Source organism: Myotis myotis, unplaced genomic scaffold (genome assembly GCF_014108235.1).
Source record: "Myotis myotis isolate mMyoMyo1 unplaced genomic scaffold, mMyoMyo1.p scaffold_m19_p_19, whole genome shotgun sequence".
In the NCBI taxonomy this organism is placed as follows: Eukaryota; Metazoa; Chordata; class Mammalia; order Chiroptera; family Vespertilionidae; genus Myotis; species Myotis myotis.
Window position 1 is genome coordinate 31,092,116 of NW_023416323.1, and position 24,482 is coordinate 31,116,597.

At 54.4% G+C, this 24,482-nt stretch overlaps 2 protein-coding genes across 5 annotated transcripts in view; one reads left to right on the forward strand and one right to left on the reverse strand.

The window, feature by feature from the left end:
• The window catches only part of HSD11B2 (hydroxysteroid 11-beta dehydrogenase 2), an 18,708-nt gene extending 14,730 nt beyond the window's left edge, over nt 1-3,978 (reverse strand). The window contains exon 1 of the mRNA XM_036347014.1: nt 3,821-3,978. The gene's annotated coding sequence lies outside the window, so the exon portion shown is untranslated. The remainder of the gene's footprint in view (nt 1-3,820) is intronic.
• ZDHHC1 (zinc finger DHHC-type containing 1) lies at nt 3,530-23,668 on the forward strand. Of its 4 annotated transcripts, XM_036347007.1 has the most exons (12): nt 3,530-3,793; nt 9,974-10,020; nt 11,284-11,526; nt 16,456-16,631; nt 18,244-18,345; nt 18,714-18,838; nt 18,922-19,080; nt 19,334-19,446; nt 22,560-22,642; nt 22,858-22,951; nt 23,089-23,104; nt 23,213-23,668. In XM_036347007.1, the coding sequence occupies exons 2-12, from the start codon at nt 10,012-10,014 to the stop codon at nt 23,494-23,496; spliced, it is 1,404 nt and encodes a 467-aa protein (XP_036202900.1). In that variant the 5' UTR covers nt 3,530-3,793; nt 9,974-10,011; the 3' UTR covers nt 23,497-23,668. The 4 variants fall into 4 exon arrangements, with proteins under 4 accessions (XP_036202900.1, XP_036202902.1, XP_036202903.1 ...); XM_036347009.1 differs by lacking the exon at nt 23,089-23,104; XM_036347010.1 differs by lacking the exon at nt 22,858-22,951.
• Nucleotides 23,669-24,482: the final 814 nt, after the last annotated feature.

Below are 24,482 nucleotides of genomic sequence, written 5' to 3' on the forward strand. Positions count from 1 at the left end.
AGGAAACCCCGCATTATCTTAAGCAGAAGACTGATTAGGTGATGTGTTCAGGTTAGGAAGATTTCTACCCACTGCCTGCTGGGGAGCAGGCAACGTGTGGCCTTCCTCAGAAGTGATGCTGTGGGCAGTGTCAGGCTCTGGATTGGAAACCATATGATGATGGCAGACTCAGAAGATTACCATCAAACTGCCCCTGCCTCAAGCAAATTTAAAATGAAAAAGCTGTCAGGGCATCCTCAGAAAGCCTGACTTGGAGTCACTTAGACACACATCAAGGGAATCTGAGCTGTCACTTGGATTTTTGTTTCAAATGAAACAGCTTTCATTGGTTAATGTATGTGTACTTAACCCTATCTAAAACCTACTGTCCTAGTTTCCTGTTGCTGCTATAACAAATCGCCACAAATTCAGTGGCTGGAAACAACACAAATTTATTATCTTATAGTTCTGGAGGGCAGGAGCTTGAAATGGGTCTCCCTGGGCTAAAGTCAAGATGTCAGCAGACGGGTTCCTTCTGGAGGTTTTAGGAGAGTATGTTTTATTGCCTTTCCCAGCTTCTGAGGCCCCTACATTCCTTGGCACATGGCTTCTTCCTCCATCTTCAAAGCCAGCAGTGTAGTATCTTCAAACTTATCTAACTTTTTTGTTGTTGTTGTTAATGCTCACCCAAGGATATTTTTTCCATTGATTTTTAGAGAGGTTGGAAGGGAGGGGGAGAGACAGAGAGAGAAACATCGACCGGTTATCTCCCGCACATGCCCTGACCAGCACTGGGGATCCAGTCTGCAACCAAGGTACATGCCCTTTACCAGAATTGAACCTGAGACCCTTCAGTCCGTGAGCCGACACTCTATCCACTGAGCCAAACCAGCTAGGGCAAATTTATCTGGCTTTTGCTTTCAGCGTCACATCTCCCTCTCTGACCTTCTCCCTCTTATAAGGGCTCTTGTCATCACACAGAATGTATGTGGATAATCTTGCATCTCAAGATCCTGAATCATATCTGCCAAGTCCCCTTTGCCATATAAGGTAACATATTCATAGGTTCCAGATATTAGGATGTGGACATCTTTGGGGGCTGCTATTTTGGGGACTTAATTTGTTAAAGTGGGACTACACCCACTTTAACAAATTAAGAGAAAGAATGGCAAGTCTGGGAGCTAGGAGAAGGATGGACTGGAAGCAGGCAGGTTGAGGTCAGGGAGACCAGACCAGAGGCTGCTGCAGAGACAGTAAGGAAGATGCTGGTGGTCTGGGCAGGAATGGAGTGGAAAGAATGAACACAGGACATGCTTCAGAGGGAGGACTGCCTGGCCCTGGGAACTGTGGGGGTTAGATGGGCAAGGACTAGGAGGAGACTGGGAAGATGGTAGTGCCCTTTGGAGGGCCCAAGGGGAAAAGCAGGTTTGTGGCGAGGACAGAGGCATGTAGAGGCGTGTTGCATCTCGATACCCAGGGAACAGTCAGGAGAGGTGCCTCGGAGGCAGGTGGACCCAGAGTCTAGAGAGCTGTGACTCCTGCGGCCTTCTCTCCCTGTGGGCATAAACGGGCTTATCCTCCACCTTGATTTCTGGGTTACCATCTCTGTTTGACCCTAAGTTCTCCTATTCCAGATAAGAGTTGAGAGGCCATCTTGCATTTCTGAGACTATTGATTTTTCTTTTGTGTGTGTGAAAATGTAAGAACATTGCACAAGCAATGATAATCAGTTATTCATTAAAAAGAATAATCATTCCTTCTCAAATATTATTAATGGACAAAACATATTCTCTGAAAAGAACAGTTGGTGGTACTAAGAATTCTTTTTTTTTCCTTAACCCTTTGAGTGCCAACCAATATCCTAGGAACTATGCTAAAATTGCCAAGGCATTTTTGCTGATTTTACAGCAGTTTAGGAAAAAAATTATGAATCGCAAGTAAATGAAGTTACATATTCAAAAACTTAAGGAAACCTTTACTACATTGACATATTTAGCAATATCATCATCACTAATAAAAGCAGGCTTAGAACTGGACGCCATTTCGAAGCTTTGATAGCGCTCCCATATTTAGCAATATCATCATCACTAATAAAAGCAGGCTTAGAACTGGACGCCATTTCGAAGCTTTGATAGCGCTCCCGGCACTTTTGGCGAAAGACAGGAGGAGCGCGATCGTGCTCCCCGGCACTGTAGGGGTTAATTAAGGTATTACATATGTGTCCTCATCCCCTCATTACCGCCCTCCACCCCCGAGACTATTGATTTTTATTCCACATCAAGCTTGGGTTTACCAGTCCTGGAAACAAGACTTTAAGTCACAGAGATCGCCCTGGGTGGTATGGCTCAGTTGGTTGGAGCAGTCCCATGCAGGTTCAATTCCCAGTCAGGGCACATGCCCAGTTTGCGGGTTCAATCCCTGGTGAGGGGGCGTACAGGAAGCAGCCGATAGATGTTTCACTCTCACACTGATGTTTCTCTTCCCCTCTCCTTTCCTCTCGCTTTAAAAAAAGAAAGCAAGCCCGAGTTCATGGGCGAGTTCATTCTGAGTATCCCCAAGGAAAAGGGGAGAGCTTTCAGGGAAACCAGGTCCACAGGGAGGTTCCCCAGGTGGGGAAAGAGAAGAGAGTCTGCAGGCCCTGGAACAGAGGACGCAGGCGCCTGTCCTCTGTCAGCCCCCGGGAAGCAGAGCCTAAACCTCAAAGTCCTTGTGGACAGGACAGTGGCTATGGCGTCAGTGCTAGAGAGGACTCAGGACCACAGGATGCTTTTCAGGCTGTGGCTGTAGGAGATCCTGGTCCGTGGAATAACCTGGGTAAGAGGAGCTCAGTGGAGACCAAGATTAAATTGCCCACCAGGCTGGAAGATGAGGGCTCCCAGAAGGATTCATGCTTGATTTACAGGAAATAAAGAAAGAAGATACTTTGCACAACGTATTTTAAGCCAGTGGTCCTCAACCTTGGCTGCACATTAGAATCACCTGGGAGTCTTGTTAAAACCTGATTTCTGGGCCTCATCATTAGTAACAAAGAAATAGAACTTCCGGAGAATGAGGCCCAGAAATCAGGACTTTAACAAGATCCCCAGGTGATTCTAATGTGCAGCCAAGGTTGAGAACCACTGTTCTAAGCTCTTGTATTTCACCCTTTATATTACGGAGCGCCTGCATACTTAGTTGTCTAGCTCTGTCTTCCCCTTCGCCTGGAATCTCCATGAAGAGCAGGGACTCATGGGTGTTCCCTACCGCATGTCCGGTGCCCTGCACATACGCTCGTTAAAACGTGCAGGAATCTCCCCGAGGACGGTGGTCTCGGGAGAAACTGGAAGGGGGCGCTTTTGGAACAAGTTAGGGTTTCGAGAAGACCAGGTGTGGGTTGGGATGGCGGGGGACGAGTTTTCTAGGAGAAAGGCTGTGAAGGAACCGGGAACGGGCCGGCCGGGCGCCAAGGGGTCCTCGAGCCACAGCTCCCCGGCTGCCGGCGCGAAGTGACGCAGCGCGGTTTGGCCGCTGTGGGGCGCCGTAGCCCGCGCCGTTGCCAGGGGAACGGGTCCAGCGCCGGACGAGGCCCAGCCCGTCTCGGCCTGGCCCGGCTGCACCGCCAGCCCGCGGGAGCCCGAGCCCGAGCCCGAGGACTCGCCGGCCTAATCGCCGCCGCGCAGCCCGGGATGGGGCTCCGCTCGGGGATGCGGCGCGGCCGGGTCCCAGGGGCCATCCCGACCGCGAGGGTCTGAAGCGCGGCCGCCCCGGGGAGGGTGGACGGCCGGGCGAGGGCTGAGCCGCCGAGTGACCTTGGCGGGGCCGCCGCGACGCGCAGGTGAGGAGCTACCGCCGCGGTTCTCACCTCGAAGCCTGGCCTCGGCCACCGGGTCGCGCTGCCGCCCCGCAGCCGGGTTCTGCGCTCGCCTCGGCCTGGAACCCCGCGGCCTGGGCTCCGGAGACGCGTCCGAGCGCGGGGCTGCCTTCCCGTTTGTCTTTATCAGGTTCACAGATGCGCATTGAGAGCCTACTGTGTGCCAGGGGCGGGGCCCCGAGGGCTCCGAACAGCCAATCTCCACGGGGTGTTGCGGGGCGGGGGCGGGCGGAAGTGGGTTCAGGTGGGGATGTGCGCCCTGGAGGTGAGCGGGCGGGGGACGCTGAGGCTGAGACCTGAGGCCGAAAAGGGGCCGGCGTTGCCAACAGGGGAGGGGAGTTTCTGGAAGAGGAAAACGCAGAGTGCAATGAAGGATCAGAAAGGGCGAGGGAGGGAGCCTTGAGAAACGCGGGGGGCGTTTAACGCGATCCCAGCAGCAGCAGGACACCATCGAAGCGTTTTTGACGTCGTTTCCCGTTTTGAAAAGCTCGCCTCCCTCTGGGTGCGGTGGGCAGTGTGGCGACAGGGCACCAGGAAGTCAGCCGAGGGTCGGCCTGGTCCCGCCAGTGGCACGGCGCCGCCCGGACGCACTGAGTCTCAGGGCCCGGACCCGGGAGGGGGGCGCGTTGTCCTGCATGTTGTTTCTAAGGGAGCAGCGAGGGGCCGGCCACCTCGGAGGCCAGCGAAGCGCCGGCAGCAGCGCCTGGTGCAGAAGTGCCTGCCCTCTAAGTGCTAGTGGTGGTTCTTCTCATCAAAACACTGGAGGGGGGCGATGGTGGAGGCCTGGGTGAGGGCGATGGTAAGAGGTGGCTTCACTTCCCTTACGGAAGGAGAGCCGGGTTCAGACCGGGAGAAGGGTGGTCCCTGCTGTTGTGGAACTAACTGGTGGTTCGCTGCGGGAGACGGGTTTATAAACATAATCTTCATGAGACGGAATAAAAGCAACACTGGTGCTTAATGAGCCAGTTTTGTTTTTCTGACTTTGTTCTGTCAAAACTTTGTTCTTAATGACCGTCTCTTGGTGGGTGTTCCTGGAGGCTTACTCCCACAATCATGTGAATCGATTTCCTGGTTAAGATCAACAGCCCTGGCCTCCGCTCATTGGCCTCATGTCTGCTTCATGTTACTGCTCCCTCCTCCTCGTCCCAGTTCCTTGGCTGAACGTGGACCCCAGTTTGCAGCGGTTGGTTGCTCCGGGAGGAGAATGACACGAAATGTTTGCAGACCACATCTACTCAGGAATGGCCGAGGGCAAGCTTCTCTTGACCTCGCATCAGACCTCAGCGTGTTGTTTATGCGAGGAGCCCAGCCTTATCAGGCCAGGGCCTGAGAGGTCTATCAGCACGGCCTGAAGTTCCAGTTTATTTTCTGGGAATTGTTGTGATGTGCATCTCTTAGTCACTTTCCAGGATCTGAAGGCCAGAGACTTCTCTGGTACCTGTGGGGAATTTTAATAAACAAAGAACTTGCCACTACAAGTTCTTTTTAAAGACTTTTTACACTGTAATACAGTGTGCACCATGTCCTCCTTTAAATGGTCAAATTGGGCATCTGTTAAATCTTGTGGAAAATTATTTTAAAAGCAGATCCTGGAGGAAAAACAGATAACTTATTTATAAATATCCGTAGAAAATCACTCGCACGGCAACCTTGAATCCTCTAGTCAAAATAAAAGATGACTGGGAGCAAAACATTTCTGTGGTGTGTTCCTTCGCTTTGGGTTCAGGACTCACGAGGAGCTGAGCTGCCCTAGGCCAAGGACGGGAGCAAGGTCCTGCCCAGCAACTCCTGTCCCTCTGTCCGGTTGCCCGGTTCTGGCTTGGACAAGACCCCAACAGCTCGTAGGGAGCTCTGCGGCTCCTCCTCACAGCCCTGCAGCTGCGCGAGTCAGAACTGCTCTTGAGACGGAGAAAGCACTGAACTAAAACGGAGCCCTCTTGCTGCACGGTTGGCAGGCAGGAGTTCCTTGTTTGTCTGGCATGGCACAGGGCTCTGGCTCACGTGAGCACATTTGGTCCACACGGCAGCCTAGTGGGACCGGAACGGCAAGAGGTGACACTGCTCAATTATGTATTATTTAACAGGGGTTTTTTTGGTGTTTTTTTTTTCTAAAAGCAGTACATGCACACAGTAAAAACAAGCAAAAACAAGAACACAATTCCTATAGTACCAAGGCATACGCAGTAGAAGCACATCTCTGTCTCACTCCTCGCCACGAGGTCCCGTTCCCGAAGGCTGCCCCGTGTTTGCTCTCTTGTGTTTCCTTCCTGAGACAACCCATCCATATGGGAACACAGGTGTCTGTCCACCTGCCTTGGTTTTTGCTCACATGGTGGCACTCTCTACAGCCATCATACATCTTGCTTTTCCATTTACCTGTCATTTCCTCCCTCCTTGTTTTTGACATTGAATAGCATTCCATTGTGTGAATGTGCCATAGTTTGTTCATATTGCTTTTGTCCTTTATTATTACAAACAAGACTGTGTGTATCTTTGTACTTTGTGAATATATATATATATATATATATGAATATGATAAGTACCTAGAAATGGAATGTGGGCCTAAGGGTATATGTGTTCTAAAGCTTGGCAGCGTGGCCAGATTGCCTTCCAGCTAATTTGTTTGCAAGGTGAATGAAGGAGAGACCCAAAGAGGTGGCTTTATGAAATTTGCACCTCCTACCTGGGTCCCTCAATCTGTTGGTGGCAGTACAGCTACCAGAACCAGGCTCTGACTCTGGGCTTAGCCCTCATCCCTTGCTCCAATCTGCAAACCCACCCCCGCATTGGTGGCTCAGGTGTCTGGATCCCCAAGCCTCTCCTCGGACCCTCCCAGTCCATGGCCTCTCTCCACACACCCTCTTTAGTAATTGAGTTGATTTCCTGAGATCTCAACCATCCTGCAGGAATCCAGGAATGCCCTCTCCAGGGCTGGCACTTTCCTCCTCACCTTGGTTCTTTGGACAACTCCATGCATGCACGAATCTCAGAATCGCATCCCTAAATATTTTTTTGCATAGGAGCAGAGGTGGACAAGAGGGAAGTGGATCAGTCATGCAATTATTTTACCGTTAGTTTCATGTTCCACGGTTCTTATAATAAGAACTTGAAATGTTACGATTTCCTCATTTAAATAAATTGAGGTAGCCTAACCTTATTTGGAAAATGCTATTTTAGGCTTTTAGCAGGTGAATGTTAACAAGAACAGATTATATTGTCATCCTGGCAATGGGCTTCACCTTGTTGGAGCAAGGCAGGGGCCTGCACAGCCCCTCTAGTCGCCTTAGAAGCCAGGTGGGTCCTTAGCTTACCAAGGTGGCAGCTGCCTTTGGCTCTGACACTCCATGGGACCTCTTCCCTCTGTCTCTGCCAGCTTGACTCTTGGTTTGTTCTGTGGCAGCAGAAGATACATGAAGGATCATTTGTCAAGGCCTCCATATCTCAGCCCACCAAAGATGCTGCGGGGAGCATTCGGTGGGCAGGGGGAGCTTGTGGGCTTGACCTCCACCTCTTGACCATCTCCTCCCAAAGTACAGGGCAGCTGAGCTGCTGTAGTGTCAGTGCCCCCTTCCCCCCCCAACCCTTTCCTCTCTTGATCATGCTCGCTTCCCCACTGTGATGTGAAAGCTTTCCAAAGTCCCTATCACCTTTCTGTCACTCTCTTGCTTTAAACTTCCTGTGACTTCCTGTGGCTCTTTCAACAATGCCCAAGCTTTCTCACTTCACCTCCTGTGATCTACTCCTGCAGCTCCCACGGCTCATCTCCCTCTCCCCTGCCTGCCCCACTCCTGCTCCCACCCATCCACCCTGTGTTCTGTCACACTGAACAGATGGCCCTTGCAAAGCTGCAAACACACCCATTCACCCATTGTTCTGATGTCTGTCTGGGTCTGTGTGGGCCCCCAGAAAGCAAGCCCCTGAGGGCAGGCGCCTGGTCTCATTTGTGTTTATATCAGTGCACACAGGGGGCTGGGCCCCAATAAGCACTGACTGGGCCAAGGTGTGAGTGACAAGCTGGCCACTCACAAGGCAGCCTAGTGGGGCCGGAAGGGCAAGAGGTGACACTCCACGTTGTCCAGGAGCAGAGCCATGGATCTTTCAATCTGGTCTCCAAGAGCAGTGCTGAGAGGGGGCGGGACAGCCAGTGAAGTCCCCGGGCCTGGTCCCATCAAGGCTTGAGGCCCATCTGGGATTCTCTCTGACCTCCCAGTCTTTTTTAAACTGAGGATATGTTTGGTTTTTGTTTGTTTGTTTTAGAGAGGGGGGAATGGAGAGAGAGAAAGAAAGAGAAACATCAATGTGAGAGAGAAACATTTATTGGTTGCCTCCCGTACATGTCCTGACCGGGGATGAACCTGTAATCTAGGTATGTGCCCTGACCAGGAATTGAACCTGTAACCTTTTGGTATACGGGATGACGTTCCAACCAACTGAGCCACACAGGCCAAGGCCCTCCCAATCTTTTTAATCAATTTTTTTAGGCCAAAAGAATGTGGTCAACTCTGCGAGGGAAAATATCATCAGTTAAGAGCTTATGCCTTGGGCCAACTGGCATGTCTCCTGACAAGCTGAGGTATCTACTCTAGAATGCTGCCGCTGCTTCAAGGGACTTCGACCTCATAGCACTGTCCCCTCATGCACTACCGTCAGTGGTACCTCTCTGGGTTCAGAGTACCTGGTTTGGAGTCAGAGCCACCCCAAAGGCTGTTTGTATAGGCTTCTGGCCCCAGATGGTGACTCCTTCCCTACCAGGTATCTGGGCTGCACCGGGGCTAGGGGTGCCTGTAGCCACTGCTAGTCCACTGTGGGCAGTGGGGCATGTCAGCAGTGTGCCTCCGCTGCTTTCTTTAGAAAGGCCCTCAAGGTGTAGGGCTGTTAAGATGTGATGAGGCAGCCTGGCTGGTGTGGCTCAGAGGTTGAGTGTCAACCCAGGAACTAAGAGGTTCCCGGTCAGGGCACATGTTCCGGTTGCAGGCTCCATCCCCAGTGGGGGCATCGATGTTTCTCTCTCATCTCATTGATGTTTCTCTCTCTCTATCCCTCTCCCTCTCTCTCTAAAAATATATATATATATATATATATATATATATATATATATATATATATATATATATGATGTGATGAGGCAAAAGGAAAGCCAGGACTTAGGGATCCCAATTCATGGGCTCCCTTCAAAGTCATTGCCCTGGTGATGATGTCACTGGAGAAGCGATGTGCAAGCCACAGGGATTTGCCCCCTACCCTGAGCAGAACCACCCAGCTAAACTGTATTCACAGGGCTTGACATGGTGACCATAGACTGTTTTCAAAAATCAAGGACAAAGATTTGCTACCTCTGGGGACATCCAAAATAAAGTGATGTCACTTCTGATGGAAGGTGAAGTTACAATGGCGATCCAGTGGCCCAGCTCTTATGACACTGTGTTCCTTGGGACCATTGACATAAGAAAGCAACGTCAGCCAACCCCATCACTTTGGACATAAACCTCCTAGAATATCAGATGTAGCAGCCTCAGTCTGGAGAGATGAGGACCTGCCCAGAGGGCTGTTTTAAGGGTAATTATGGTGCCTATCATTTAGGGAGCATTCATATGTCAGGTTTACCTACAGTATCGCTGATCTATGCACAGCCCTAGGTAGGCAACCCTAACCCGTTTTCAGATGAAGGAACTCGGGCCAATCAGCTAGTAAGTGCAGAGCCAGGACTCGAACCTAGATCTGTTTCCTCCAAAGCTGGAACTCTTTTTTCACCTTTTGCTGCTTCTTATTGAAGACAAAGGACTCCATTAGAGTCCCTGGAAGAAAACTAGGGTCATATCATTTAGCTTTGAGTGAGGCTATGCAGAGTTGTCTTCAGATATGCCAGACTTAGCTTCCAGGAGGCTCTGAGTCTCGGGCGGGATAAAGGGCAGAGTGAGTAAGTGCAAATGTTCCGCAGTGAGGGTAATAGCCAGTGGGCAGGGGCAGCTGGGGCAGGGCAGGTGAGGGTACGGGCAGGTTTGGGTGCGCTGTGCCTGTGCAAAACAGGGGAGTTGTGGGTGCCTGGTGGCTGTACAGATTGAAGGCGGGGCAGAGTGGGACAGATGGCTCTGGGTGGACCAGGTTCCACACCATTTACCATGCCCACATTTCCTTTTATTTCAGATGTTCTCAAGTCAGCAAACATTTACTGAGCACTTTCTATGTACAAGGTACGCTCTGGGTACTGGGGGAGGGGATGTGGGGAGCAGAGGTGAATGAGTCACACACATTTACTGTCCTTGGGGCAAGCTGGGGTAACAGGGGCAAATGGATACGGGGAGGGTGGCAGAGTGTTCTAAGTGGCAGCAACTTGCCTAGTAAAGACTAAGCATGAGCTCCCTGACTTGGGGTACCCCTGGCGGAGGAGATGCTGTCAGTCGGCTCTAAAGGTCACAGAAGATTTTGTTGGGCTGAGAAGTGAGGAAGGCCCACGGGCATGGACTCCTGAAAGTGCAGCTGCCAGGGTTTGTCCCCAACGCCCTGCCTTCCCACCAAGAGCTCCCAGTTGGCCTGTCTCCCCAAGTCTGGTGCTGCCTGCCCAGGCTCTGTTTCCACTTCCGGCCCAGAAGCTAGGACAGGCCCACCCTGTCTGCCAGGCTGGTGACTTTGGCCCCTAGAGCCAGCTCTTGGGCCCAAGGATGGCGGGATAGGGGAGTGCTGCCATCTGGTGGCAGGCTCTGGTAAAGCCCTCATCTTCCCTGAGCCCCCTCAGGTCAGCCCACTTGTCTGTTCTCAGTGCACCAGGCTCAGATTTTACTTAGAGAAACATGGTCATTTACTCTTCTGGGGGGAACAAGGAGGAATCCTCCTCCTCTTGTGGGCTGGCTCCTCCCCAGCCAAGAAGCCTCAGGCAGCTTCCGAGGCACAGGGGAGAATGTTCAAGGCCCTCCCCCAGTCCTAAAGGGAGTACATGCTTACCTAGGACCAGAGGCTAGATCCCCCTGCCACACAGCTCCGCTCCTGTTTCCCTTAGCAAACGGTAAGGGCCCCTCTCTGACACTTGCATTTGGGCCACAGCACAGAGGTGACTAATCGTAACAGAATCGGCATGTGTTCTCATCCGTCTGGCCCAGCCAGATATTGTTCCCAGATGAGAACATGTCTTATTGGGTTTAACACTGATGGCTGTGGAGACAGAACAGTTTGAGTAACAGGCAGCCACACTGTCCTGAATAAACCCTGGGCCCTCCTACCTTGTACTGGCCAAGGCCGGGGCCAAAGCTGGCTCTGGGGCTTTGAGACCAGCACTCCACACCAGCCTCCCCCACTGACTTCATCATGCTAGGGCGCCGGTTGCCCTGCAGAGTAGCTGGGAAGTGGCTTAGTGCCCCAGCCTGCTTCCCCCCTGCTGAAACCTGGCTGCATTCGTGGGCTCTGGGTCCAGCCTGGACCTCCTCAGGCTAATGCTCTCTCTACTCTTTCTCCCTCTGGAGATGAACATCTGCAACAAGCCCTCCAACAAGACAGCGCCTGAGAAGAGTGTGTGGACAGCACCCGCACAGGCCAGCGGACCCTCCCCGGAGCTGCAGGGCCAGCGGTCCCGCCGGAATGGGTGGAGCTGGCCCCCTCACCCGCTCCAGATTGTGGCCTGGCTGCTGTACCTCTTCTTCGCAGTGATCGGCTTTGGGGTCCTTGTTCCCCTCCTGCCTCACCACTGGGTGCCTGCTGGCTATGCTGTATCCTTGGGAAAATGTGGGGCTGATTCATGGATTTGTAGGGGCAATAGATGGAGGACATGGCAGAGGCCTGAAGCTGGGCTCCAGAGCCTCAGAGAGCGCAGGGAGACCCGTCTCTTCCCTGGGAGAGACCAGCTGCCTGCCTGCCTGACCTCCAATCTCCCTCTGCCCGCTCTGCCTGATGCAGTGAGCTGACAGACCTGAAGTACCTTTGAGCATATAAAGGCCCACACAGAGGGAGCCTCTCAACCAGGGTACCACTCGAAAGCTCTCTTTAAGCTAATTGTGTCCAGAGCTCAACAAGGGATAAATGAGAGAGTAATTATTCCACTTATGAAAGAATTTTTCACTTTTCAAGAAGAGTCATGGTAGAATTCTTTTACATAGTAAGGTTTTGGTACATTTAAAATGTTTTATTTTGGACAGATTATGATGCGGTCCCAGGACTGTTTAGGACAGCGGTTCTCAACCTGTGGGTCGCGACCCCTTTGGGGTTGAACGACCCTTTCACAAGGGTCGCCTAAGACCATTGGAAAACACATATATAATTACATATTGTTTTTGTGATTAATCACTATGCTTTAATTATGTTCAATTTGTAACAATGAAATTGGGGGTCACCACAACATGTGGAACTGTATTAAAGGGTCGCGGCATTAGGAAGGTTGAGAACCACTGGTTTAGGAGCTCACTGACTTTGTAAATCATGCCCTTTTAGGGAGAGGTTGGATTGACGAGAAAAGGGATCAGAGATGCCCTGGAGGCTCCTGAGAACAGTGACAAACACAAACTTGCAAGGGCCTAGTGGTGTGACTGCAACAACTCTGGCCACAACCCCAGGAGCAGAGGCCATGGCTGCAAGGCTGAGGTTGGAGTGCAGCAGCGGCCGTGTGCTCCTGTCCAGAGGGGCCCTGTGTGTGTGCCTGGTGTGTGCGCTTCCTGGCGGTGATCCCTTGGGCCTTTCAGGGAAGGAGGGCTAGGGTGAGCTGCAGAAGGTTATCAGGGATGAACTCTCTGCCTCCTTGGACATAGAGTCAGCAGTGGAGCTTGGTCCCAGCTCAGCCCTTTAAGGGCTACATAAGGGCTTCTGCCAGCTCCAGCTCTCAGCCTCCTCCTCTGCCTGCTTCCCAGGGGGGGACAAGGAGCACCAGAAGGCATTAGCCATAAGGGAAAGCACAGAGCCCTGGGCTGGTGAGTGATAATGGCAAGTGTGTGGAGAAGGACTCTAGAGAAGGTTGCCATCCCGGACACCACCAGTGTCATGGGGGGCTTTCTGGTTCACTAGGCCCCGGGCACAGTCATGAGCTCTGTAAGTGGGAAACTGGCCTTTTCCAGAAGCGACCAACAGGCCTTAGGGCTGTTAACTAGAAGGCTTCATGGAATAGTCCCCTCATGATCTGGAATGGGCACACCCCTCACTCAGGGTTACCTGGGTTTCTGCCATGTGGTCTGCAGTGAGTGCAGTCAGGACACTAATAGTAAACAGAGTAACTACCACTTATTAAGCACTTCTGTGTGCCAGGCCCTGTGCCAATCCCTGTCCGTAGATTATCTTGTTGGATCCTCATAATAATTTGGAGGTATTCCTCCCACTTCACTAAGAAATTGGGGCTCAGCGAGATTGAGTGACTCCCTGAGCTCACACAGCTGGTGCCTAGTGAGGCCAACAGAGCTGCTCAGGGCACTCCAGCTCTGAGGCACCGGGATGGTTTGGGGCTTTTGTCCTCTCCACATTAATTGCTTTGGGCAACGCGGAGGCTCACAGAGCCACCAGATCTGGATGGTTCTTCCTTCCTTCAAAGCCACCTCCCTTCTGTAGGCTTCCTCAGGACTCTGGGGAATGAGGGGGGGAGATAATGTGTAACAAGTACCCACCTGGGGTCTGGATCTAGCTGGGACCGAGGGTTGCAAAGATTAGCAAGACAGGCCCCCAGCCCTGGGAGCTCAGCCTCCAGCTGGAGGGAAGCCTTGTAGACTGGAGTATCCCGCAGCAAGTATGGGATGGGGGCTCTCCAGCATGCTGTGGATGTGGGAGATGGGACATCTAGACCAGTGATGGCGAATCTTTTGAGCTCGGCGTGTCAGCATTTTGAAAAACCCTAGCTTAGCTCTGGTGCCGTGTCCCATATAGAAATTTTCTGATATTTGCAACCATAGTAAAACAAAGACTTATATTTTTGATATTTATTTTATATATTTAAATGCCATTTAACAAAGAAAAATCAACCAAAAAAATGAGTTCGCGTGTCACCTCTGACACATGTGTCATAGGTTCGCCATCACTGATCTAGACCAACATCGCCACAGGCCCTGACGCCCCCCTGCTGCTCACAGCTCCCCTCTTCACAGCACCTGACCAACCTGTCCATTTGCTCTTGACCCCTTCCCTTCCCTTCATCTGTATCCAGTCAGTCATCAAGTTCTGTTCATTTTACCTCCTAAATAGCCATCGAATCACCCTCTTTCCCCCCCCCCCACCTCCATTTGCCTCTCTTAACTGAGGACCATTTTGTTGCCAAACCAGTCTCTCCACACACACTCTCACTCGGACCAGTCTATGTGTGTCGCTGCAGCCACAGTGCCCTTTCCAAAAACAAACACGATAAAGTTGTTCCCCAGCTAAATACCCTCTAATGCAGCGGTTCTCAACCTGTGGGTCGCGACCCCTTTGGGAGTCGAACGACCCTTTCACAGGGGTCGCCTAAGACCATCGGAAAACACATATATAATTACATATTGTTTTTGTGATTAATCACTATGCTTTAATTATGTTCAATTTGTAACAATGAAATTGGGGGTCACCACAACATGAGGAACTGTATTAAAGGGTCGCGGATTAGGAAGGTTGAGAACCACTGCTCTAATGGCTTCTCCCGCCTTAAGGAATGAGGTGCTGGCTACTCAAGGCCTCTGTGTTCTAGCCTCTGCTGCCTCCCACCCTCCTACACCATTTGCTCTGTTCTCTGTGGTGACACTGGTCTCTGCCTGGAAGCCCCCTGCTCCTCTCTCCACCCCAACACCCAGCTAAGTCAGAAGTCAAGAACTGACAGCCCATGAACCAGTTTGGCCTACAGACTTCTTCTTTTTTTTAAATTGAGGGATAATTAGCACACAAAATGAACAGACCTTTGGCAGGTGGGTTTAAAAAAATAATTTCCTTGTCAACATTTAAAACATGAGAGACCTCACCAAAAAACGTCCAGATTTCTGGTTCCTTTTGAAAAGCCAGAATTTGGGGACATGGCCCTCATTCTCGCATGGCAGCCATGAGTTGAGCTGGAACCACCCCTCTGGTTGGGACTCTGCTTGCTCCCAGGAACCAGCCAGGCTCCCTTTCCTCCTCACATCACCTGCCAGTCTCAGCTGAGGCGGCCCCTTCTCAGGGGAGCTTTCTAGATCCCTTCAGGCTGGTTGAGGTCACACAAACTCACACTGTCCCATGAACTTTCTTCGTTGCAGTCAACCCCTTATGTGATTAACATTTCTGTTTCCTACCAGACTGTAGTCTCCTTGGAGCTGGGGGACCGTGCCTGTCTCGCTCCTGCCATATTCCTCAGTGCCTGGCATAGAGAAAGACCTCAGTAAACAGATGAATGGACGAGCCAGGGTGTGGGGGCGGGAGAAGTGTTGGAGCAGGCAGGAAACTAAATGTTTGCCCACATTCAGTGTGTCTGAAGAGAGCCTGGAATGCTGACGAGGAGTGGTCGGTGATACCAGGGAGGTTTGAGAGGAGCCAGAGCATAGGGGCCTAGCGCTGAGCTGAAGAATAAACTCTAGTTTGAGGGCCCCTGAAAGCCAGTGGAGGAGGTTAAGCAAGCAAGGATTTAGGTTTAAGCTCTTCAAAACCACTTTAAGACCAAGTGAAGGGCAGAGTCAAGAGGACCCAGAGAGGAGGAACAGTGTCGTGAGACTATGGAATAACCCAGGCAAGTGCCAAGCCTGACCCACAGCCAGGGCTGTGGAGGGTTTTCATTGGTCACAGGGTTGTCTCTTTCAGTTACGGCCTAGCACAGTAGGGTGGAGCCTGGCTCATGCAGACACGCAGGGAAACTTGGCTGCTGGAAGGAAGAGGAGGAAGGGAGAAAAGGAGGTTGGACAGCTGATGGATGGAAGCTGAATGATGGAGGGATGATGTCTGCCTGGCCAGCAAGAGTATGGATGAATGGAGGGGAGATGGCTGCCTGTGTGGAATCTATTAGGGAATTTTTACACATTTAGACTTCGCAGCAAGTTGTCAGCATACTCATCTCCAGAATTTGGTACAACCACTGAGCAGATACGTCCTGGAAGAGCTGTGTTTCAGCTCCAGGAACTAGAGATGTCTCTGGTCAGGCCCTGAATGCATCAGAATATCCTAGATCCTCAGCCCCAGGGTTTCAAATACTTGAACTCCAGGTCCGGGAGGTGGTGGGGATGGGCCCCATCGCAAGTGACTCTCTCTCTGGCCGGCTACTGAGAGAGCATCGTTTTTTCCCTCTCAGAGAAGACTTCCTATGAAAGCAAGACAAACAAGCTTAGAACTTATATTTTAGGTCCCTCGACCCAAGAGGATGGTCTCTTTCAGTCTCACTTCATCATTTAGAATCTGAAACCAGATCAGAATTGGAGGTTAGACCAGCCAGGGCCTGCACCAGGCTTGGAACAGTGAGGCCGCAGCCCTGTGTGTGCATGGCCTTGTGTTGGGGCCCCTGGGCAGCAGCAGGCAGTGCTCACTTGTGTTCCCAGATGGCGGCTCCCCCTTCCATCCGGGCCTCGGTAGCCTGGAGGGGTCTGACAAGGCAGTTCTAGGGACCTGGAGGTAGGGCGGGCACAGGCCGAGTCTGTGGGAGGGAGCTGTCTGGAGGTGGGGACCAGTTCTCTGGCCACAGGAAGCAGGGGTGGGGTCTCAGCTGGCAGAGTGTGGAGTGAGCCTTTAACCTGCTGGGCCAGTGCATGGGCGCCATCTTTGCTGGCCACCTCGTGGTGCACCTGACTGCTGTCTCCATCGATCCAGCAGATGCCAACGTGAGGGACAAGAGCTATGCAGGGCCCTTGCCCATCTTCAACCGAAGCCAACACGCACATGTCATTGAAGACCTGCACTGCAATCTGTGCGATGTGGATGTGTGAGTGCGTGCGGACAGTGTGTGGGCGGGCGATGAGTGTGCCTGGGGAGCTGTTGTGGGAGCTCAAGGCAGAGAGGGGCATGCCCAGGGCTTTATAGTCACCCTGATGACACACGTGTTTTACAGTCAAGAATCTTGATGGAGTGACAGAGAATTGGGTGAAAGAGAAGGTGAAGAAAAGGTAATTGGAAACAGAAGATGAGGCATAGCATTTCCAACAGTAAATGTAGGAAACATTTGGCACAACCCAAACCCACAAACATTTCTAATGACTAACTCTACCAGCCACCCCCCACCCCAATCTCACAAGCATTCCCAGATAGGGACAGGGAGGGGAGTTAACACTTGAGACTCACTGTTGCCAAGTGCTTGGAACAACCACCCTGCAGGGTGGGCAGCATCTGTCTCCACGGGGGAGAGCCCAGAGCTCAGAAAGGCTGAGAGGCTTGCCTGAGGTTATGTGGCTGCTGGGCAGCAGAGCCACATTCACCACCAACTGGCCTAGTCCCCGAGCAGATCCTGTGATCCCTGTTTGCCCATGAGGACTCAGGCCCAGAGAGGCCAAGCGACTTAACTCCAGGTCACACTGCTAGAGGGGAGATGAGTCAGAATGTGCATAGCCCATGCCTTGGCTGGTCCAGACGGCTTCCCTAGATCCCTCCCCACCCTCCTAGAGCTTCCAGCCTCAGGTGGAGGATTAGGCATGGGGCTGTGGTCCAAGGCCAGCTCTACCCTTCCAACCTGAAGACTCAGGAAGCCTGTTGGAAGGGGGTCTGTCCACAGGGCCGAGAGAGTCCATGGTGCTAGGGTGCTGAGGACTTGGGCACAGACCACCCTTTCCTCCACTAGGCACCAGGCAGTGTGTTGTTCCTCAATGGGTGCCCTGGCAGTTGCTGCCCATTCCAGGGCTCTGTCCAGTTTGGGGGAGTGCTCTCCACTCTTCTGCACTCCTTTGGGCTTCCCCAGTCCCTCTCTGGGACTGGGAGACTCACATTCCTAAGTGGCCTCACCTCATCTGTGAACTGCCCCGAGTTCATCCAGATGTCATCTTGTTCCTCTTCTTTTGGTTCCCTTTGGATGAGCCCAGACAAGCTGGGGTTTTCTGGAAGAATGCCAGTATAATTCCCACAGGTTGGCACAGAAACAGGCACTCAAAAAAACGGAGCTGTTGGGAAGAGCAGGGTAGGCCCTGGGCCTGACAGCCTTGCCCTGTTTTGCTTCCCGGCCCTTCACCTGCTTTGTCTCCTGGTTCAATGCAGGGGTCCTTGCTTGGAACGGAAGCCCCATTTCTGTTTCACACCCCCGTCACCCGGTGTCCACTCCCTGAGTGGAGCCAAGTCATACCGCCCTACCCTTCCTTCCTCCTGCCTTGGGTCCCCAGATCTTCAGAAACGCTGCCTCTTCTGGGTGCCCGGCCCCGCAGTGCCGCCAGAGGGCGCGCGCGCTCCCCGGCGCTGAGCTCCTTGGTCCCGCGGAGGCGCCGGGTTTGATCACCAGCTCCAGGCCAAGCGCTTTGGCCCCTCGCGGACTCCCGTCGCTCCAGCCAGGCCCTGCAGCGGCGGGGAGGACCAGCCAGCGGTCTAACCGCACTGTGCCCCCTCCCTCCCCGCAGGAGCGCTCGCTCCAAGCACTGCAGTGCCTGCAACAAGTGCGTGTGCGGCTTCGACCACCACTGCAAGTGGCTCAACAACTGTGTGGGAGAAAGGAACTACCGGTGAGAGCGGACCCTGGCTGCAGGGATGCCTGGGGATGCGCGGGTCTGAGACTGCAAGGGGGGGATGGGGGTACTTGGAGCTGGGCGCTGGTGTGCATGCGTGTGTGCTCCTGATGGCTGCCTCCTGGGACTGCTGAGGGTAGGCTGGGGTCTTCCCTCTGCTGGACCATAGAAAAGTGTGGACCTGAAGGGGTGCCCCCCCCCCCCCCCCCGTCTTCGCCTTTGCCCTAAGGCCTTTGGCTTCATGAGAAGTTGGGGCTGTAGGATCAGAGGCCTTGCTCCCAATCCCAACCCAAGTCCTTCTGAGCTCTGGGCCCTTACCCAGCTGGAGCACCCGGGTGCTGACAGCTGCCCACGGCTGGGCCCAGGCTCTTTCTACACAGTGTGGCATCTGCTTTACTGGGTGTCCTGCTCCTCGTGCTGGTCGCCACTTATGTCTTCGTGGAGTTCTTTGTCAATCCCATGCAGCTGCGTACCAACTACCACTTTGAAGGTCAGACTGGGCTCCAGGCCTGCTCCCACCCTCAGCCCTGGGCCTGTCTGGTCGCTGGTCACAGCCTAGTCTGTGCCTTGCAGTCCTGAAGAATCACACAGATGTGTGGTTCGTTTTCCTGCCTGCTGCCCCTGTGGAAACCCAGGCTCCTGCTATCCTGGCCCTGGCCGCCCTACTCATCCTTCTGGGCCTGCTCTCCACAGCCCTGCTCGGCCACCTGCTCTGCTTCCACATTTATCTCAGTAAGTGCCCCTCCGCCCCCTACACCTGCCTTGCACGACATAGGGGTCCCTGGGCTACAGGGAGGTATCCGTTGGGCTGTAGAGCCCAGAAGCCATGCCCCTTCCTGCTGGCTGGATGTGGGGGCCTGGTTTCACTCCATGGTCTAGTGTATATGGGGACAGTGGTTTCAGCCTGGGCCAGGGTATCCTCCCTCACCTTCAGAACGCCAGGGTCCCCTTTCTTTTGCACTGAGCCCTCCCCTAACCCCCACAGTGTGGCACAAGCTCACCACCTATGAGTACATCGTGCAGCATCGTCCGCCACAGGAGGCAAAGGGGGCTGACAGGCAGCTCGACTCATGTCCCCCCAAGATGCGACCCATTCAGGTATAGAAGTGGCCCTGAGGGCTGAGGGGGTGGGAGATGGGGCCTGGGTGCGGAAGGGGTGGTGGGCTGTGCAGATAGCAGCCAATGATAAGAAAGGGCAAAGGGAAGCAGGTCTGGAACAGCAGCTGGGGTAGGGGTGCTGGGCAACAGGGGTGAAGCCAAGACTATATTGAGCACATGCCTGCTTGCTTAAGTGTGGGCTCAGTGCGGAGCCCTGCGTTCCCCTGAACCCATGTGCGCTGGAGGGTCTGGAACATGCGAGCCTAGAAGGGGCAGATTGGCAGATCAGAGACCTTGCTCCCTGTCCCAGCCCTGAGTCTTTCTGAGCTCTGGGCCCTTACCCAGCCGGAGCACCCAGGTGCTGACAGCTGCCCACAGCAGGTCCAGGTTCTTTCTACACAGTAGGGCATCTGCCTTACGGGGTGACCTGCTCCTTGTGGGGCTGTGGGGGAAGAGAGGTGGTCACCGGTTACCTCCACCTGAGCCCTCATACCCATTACCCTATTTAATCCTTAAAAAACCCACGAGGCAGGTAATGTTGCCACATCCATGTTGCAGATGAGCATATTGAGGCCAAGAAAGGTTAAACAGAAGCTGGGTCTGGGAAGAGTTAAGGTCTCTACACTCTGAAGCAGGAACCCTCCAGCCCAAGTTACGGCCTGGCCAGCCCAGCTGCTGACCAGCCGGTCCCCTTTCCCACGCCCCATGGTTTCCTGAGGTCAGCAGCTGAGGGGAGGGGGGATCCTCAGAGCCCTCAGGGACTGGGAAGGCAGGGGGCCCAGGCAGGCCCTTGCTGGGAAGGCTGAGCCCTGGATCCCAAGTCCTCATGGTAACTGGACACAAACACAGGCTGGTGGGCGGGTTGGGAGAGGGCTTGGGACCCGCCTCTCCTGTTCTCATTGCCAGGGGTGGGCCAGGCTGCCAGGTCTGGGAGAGTGCTGGCTGTTAATGGGGAGCCTCCTGCCACACTACTGTGTACCTGCCCTGGTGTTGGGCACTGGTGCCATGTGGGCACAGTGGCAGCCGTTCTGAGGAGTGGGCTTCATCCCCCACTTCACAGAGGCGTCTGAGGCTCTGGCTGCACAGCAGTGCCCATGAGGCAGGGCTGGCCCCAGGATATCCAGGCCCCAGGGCTCTGGGCCCCTGCACAGTAGTCACTGCCTACCTAGGCTGGGAGGCCAGGTGTGCCAGCAGCAAGGACATATAATATCATCTGCAAATGACCTGAGGGAGGCTTCCCAGTGGGAGGAGGGGTGTGCAGAAGACAGAGCAGAGGCTGAAAGGTTCCACAGTACCATTCAGGAATGTGCAAATGTTGAAGATCTCTGAGGGACAGCTGTGGTGAGGGGAGGAGAATTTGAGTTGGGGATACTCTGGTGACACTCTCAGACTTACCCAGCTAGGGGCCTAGCTCCTGGCCCCTCGGGCTTCTGGGACCATCCTCTGCTACTGCCAGAGTCCTCTGCCCAACCCTTGTGGAGCCCAGGGACCCCAGGGTGGGCTTTGGCCCTCTCTGCTGGGCCCTGTAGGGGTGCGAGGTCCACAGTGGGGAAGAGGAAAGATGTAGAGGGAGGTTTCCTTGAGGTCCCAGTCCTTGTGACTGCCCTCAGAACCCTTGCCTCTTCCCAGGGCTCTTCTGCTTAGGCTGGCACCCCGACACTCCTGCCCAAAGGGTCAGCCTGGGCAGAGGTTGGGCAGGGCTTGCCTAAGGTGTCAATCTCTACATTTGTGCAGCCAGCCTGTGGCCGGCTAAGCTCTGTCCCCTAAATCTGCCAGTGCCCCAGGCAGCCTCCCCACCCCCACCCAGAGCAGGAATGCGGGAGGGGCCCCCTCTGGAGCCGTTGCCCCCAAACATAGGCTTGTTTTAGAGACCGCGTTTGCTGTTACACTGTCGTCTCTGCATTAGTCAGGACGCCTGGGTCTCCATGGAAACAGCTGCGGAGCGCGGGCGACAGCTGTCCGGGTGCCCTCCCCCGCCCCCCCCTCTGTGGGGCGGGGCCAGGACAAGGACGAGGCCCCGCCCCACATCTTTGGCACAAGGTCTACTCGAGCTGGCTTGTTCCTAGCTTTTGTTTCCTTACCTGCAATCCTCGTAGGCGCGTAGCTGGAGCGCGTCCCGCCTGCTGGGGTGCAGGCCTAGGCCACTCCTGCAACATTCTGACCTCAGGCCCCTTCGCTTTCAGGGGTTGGGTCTGCAACTCCAGGGTCGCTGTTAGGATCAGCTACTAACAAGACACAGAATTCACTCATAAGCTTGGTCCTGGACGGGGTTGCAATGCTGTTTTTTCCACTACCCATTGCCTTCCCTTTCTGATTAGGGGTGGGGAAACAGAGCATTCCCCAGCAGCTGAGATTATGGTTGGTACTCAGGATTCAGCTCTGCAGAGCTGTGGAGCCATGCACAAATCCTTGGGTGCCCACCTGGCCTATGAACAGCCGGCTACCCAGTGTCTCAACTGGGGTGGGGGTGGGGGGGAATCAATTCAGAGCCTGGAGTCTTGGGAGGGACTGGGAGCAGGAGAGGACATATCTAAGCACCTCTTCCCCACCACCCACCTTGTCCAGAGCAGCTCTAGACATTGGACTCATGAGGCTGGGGGAGCTTCCTGAAGGAAGCAGAGTTTGTCTAGAACAGTGGTTCTCAACCTTCCTAATGCCGCGACCCTTTAATACAGTTCCTCATGTTGTGGTGACCCCCAATTTCATTGTTACAAATTGAACATAATTAAAGCATAGTGATTAATCACAAAAACAATATGTAATTATATATGTGTTTTCCGATGGTCTTAGGCCACCCCTGTGAAAGGGTCGTTCGACCCCCAAAGGGGTTGCGACCCACAGGTTGAGAACCACTGGTCTAGATGAAGTGAGGTCTGTGGGATTGGGGTAAGGTCCAGAAATGGGTGTTTCATGCCTTGTCCTGCAGAGAGGTTTTTCCAGCATAGCTGGCAAGCCTGGAGGAGAATAGCAGACATCTATACTGAGACCTCTCACAGAGGCCTGGGGGGTTGAGGGTGCAGGAATGTTGTGTCCAGGACTGGCTGGGCTCAGGACCTAGAAGGCTCTGGGTCTACACCAGGCTGTCCAGCCTCCCTGACCACCACCTTCCCCAGGAGATGGAGTTCTACATGCGGACCTTCAGCCATGTGCGCCCAGAGCCCCCTGGCCAGGTCAGGCCTGCTGCAGTGAGTGCCAAGTGAGTGCAATAGGGACATGGGCCAGCTGGACATCTCCCATTGGCATGGCAGGGCCATCTCAGGTGGGAGAAAGGGGGTAGGCCAAGGCCAAGGCAAGGACAGATCAATGCCCATCTGTTGTCTGCTGGGAAGGGAGGCTTATATGAGAACCTCCAACTGGCTGGGATTTGAGGGATCATTCACATCCAGAGCTCCCCCTCCTGCTCCCCCTCAGTCTCTCCGGGTTCCCTGTCACCAGTGGCCAAGTGGAGCCTCCACTATCCTCCTCTCCAGAGACTCTGGCTTTGCCCCCCAGGATCCGGCCCCAGGTAGGGGGTACTGTGCTTGGCCCTCTGCCCCGGTGGAAAGGGATGGGAAAGAAGCCTCTACCCTGCCTCACTCCTCTGCCTCTTTTGGCGATGGGGACCTGGGGAAGGGGCACTCAGCCTCCCTTCTGTCTCTGCAGAAAAAGAGGAAGCCGGGTGAGGGCCCTTCCTGACTGGATCCTGCACCGGGAGCTCCGAGGGAAGGAACGGTAGGGGCCCGAGCCAGTAACAGCCCCTAGTCTCACAGTTCCCTCCACCCCGCAGGGCCCCCGGTCCCGGGCCACCGCTCCAGCTCGTCGTCGGATTCTCGGGCCGCTAGCCCGGTGCTCGTCGCTGGCCCTGCAGGCGCCTATCATTCGGCGTCAGTGGAGTCCATGGACGAGATTCCCGTGGCTCAGACGCGCCTGGGCAGCGCTGCTCTGGCCGCTCCCGGAGACAGGGGCCGAGAGCCAGGGCTGGAGCTGCAGGCCCGTGTGCCTGCCGTTTTCGTGAGCCCGAGCAGTGGCGAGCCCAGGGCGCGGGGCAGCCCGGAGGCCTGCCTGGCTTAGCTGGGCCGAGAGGCCGAGGAGGAGCGGCTGGCCCGACTCTCTATGCAACTCCTCGACCCTTGCCGACTTGAGGAGCCCGTAGGGCCGGCGGGATCGGCCACTCCCCCCACGACTCAGCAATACCCTCCCACCGGCCATGATGCTCCAATAAACTTTTTTATGCTTTTGCGGACTTACAGTCTACTTTCTTAACAGCAAGGGCCTGGGGTTCTCCTGGAGTTGGACCCTTTCCCGTCCGCCTAGGGGGCAGAGGATGGGGTGGCAACCCAGACTGTCATATGGAGGTAAACGGAAAACGGAGGCGCTCAGGCTCAGGGCTCCTGGTTAGGAAAGATCCTAGAAGGCTGCTTGGAGGAGGTTATTTTTCTTGAAGAGTTTTCACTTGGAGACATGAGGGGAAGGAGGCTTTGCGCTCCCGAGGCAGCCGCGGGAGCAGACCGGGAAGTCCAGGAGCTCCGTCCTGGTGGCGGGTGGCCGCGGTGCACCAGGATGCTGGGGCGGGGCACCCTTGATCCCCACGTTGTCCCCTTTCCCAGTCTCCGGAGTTGTGACCTGAGGATGCCACACGTTAACTGGCAAACCGTGGTCTTGAGCCCGCTCTAGACTCCACTGCCCACTGTCGCTGAGGTTAGGGACCCGATCCTCAGCCCTCTATTCTCCCTCCCGGTTGGGGCTTGGGAAGCTGGATCTGTCCTGGAGGCGGAGGCCTGCTTTGAACTTTGGGTGGGGTCCAGAATGGGGGGCGGCTTTCCCATTAGGGAGCCATCCGAGGACGTCCAGACTGCAGAGGGCTGGCCTCCCCGGCCGCGAAGGCCGCGGAGGCCGTGGAGCTGCCGGGAGCAAACGGAGGAGGCTGTAGCCGCAGCTCCGCCCCTGCGGATCGCGGAGCGCCGATGGGGCGGGGTCCGGTGGGTGGAGCCAGCATGACCTTGGTCAGTCTGCCGAGACAGCCCTGGGGGTGGGACTCGCCGTCGCTATGGAGACCG

Excerpts from the sequence above, each read along its gene's own strand:
- ZDHHC1 (XM_036347007.1), top strand. Across the intron at positions 16,632-18,243 it reads AATCTGTGCGATGTGGATGT|GAGCGCTCGCTCCAAGCACT; the intron begins GTGAGTGCGTGC and ends CCCTCCCCGCAG. Across the intron at positions 22,643-22,857 it reads CCTGCTGCAGTGAGTGCCAA|TCTCTCCGGGTTCCCTGTCA; the intron begins GTGAGTGCAATA and ends GCTCCCCCTCAG.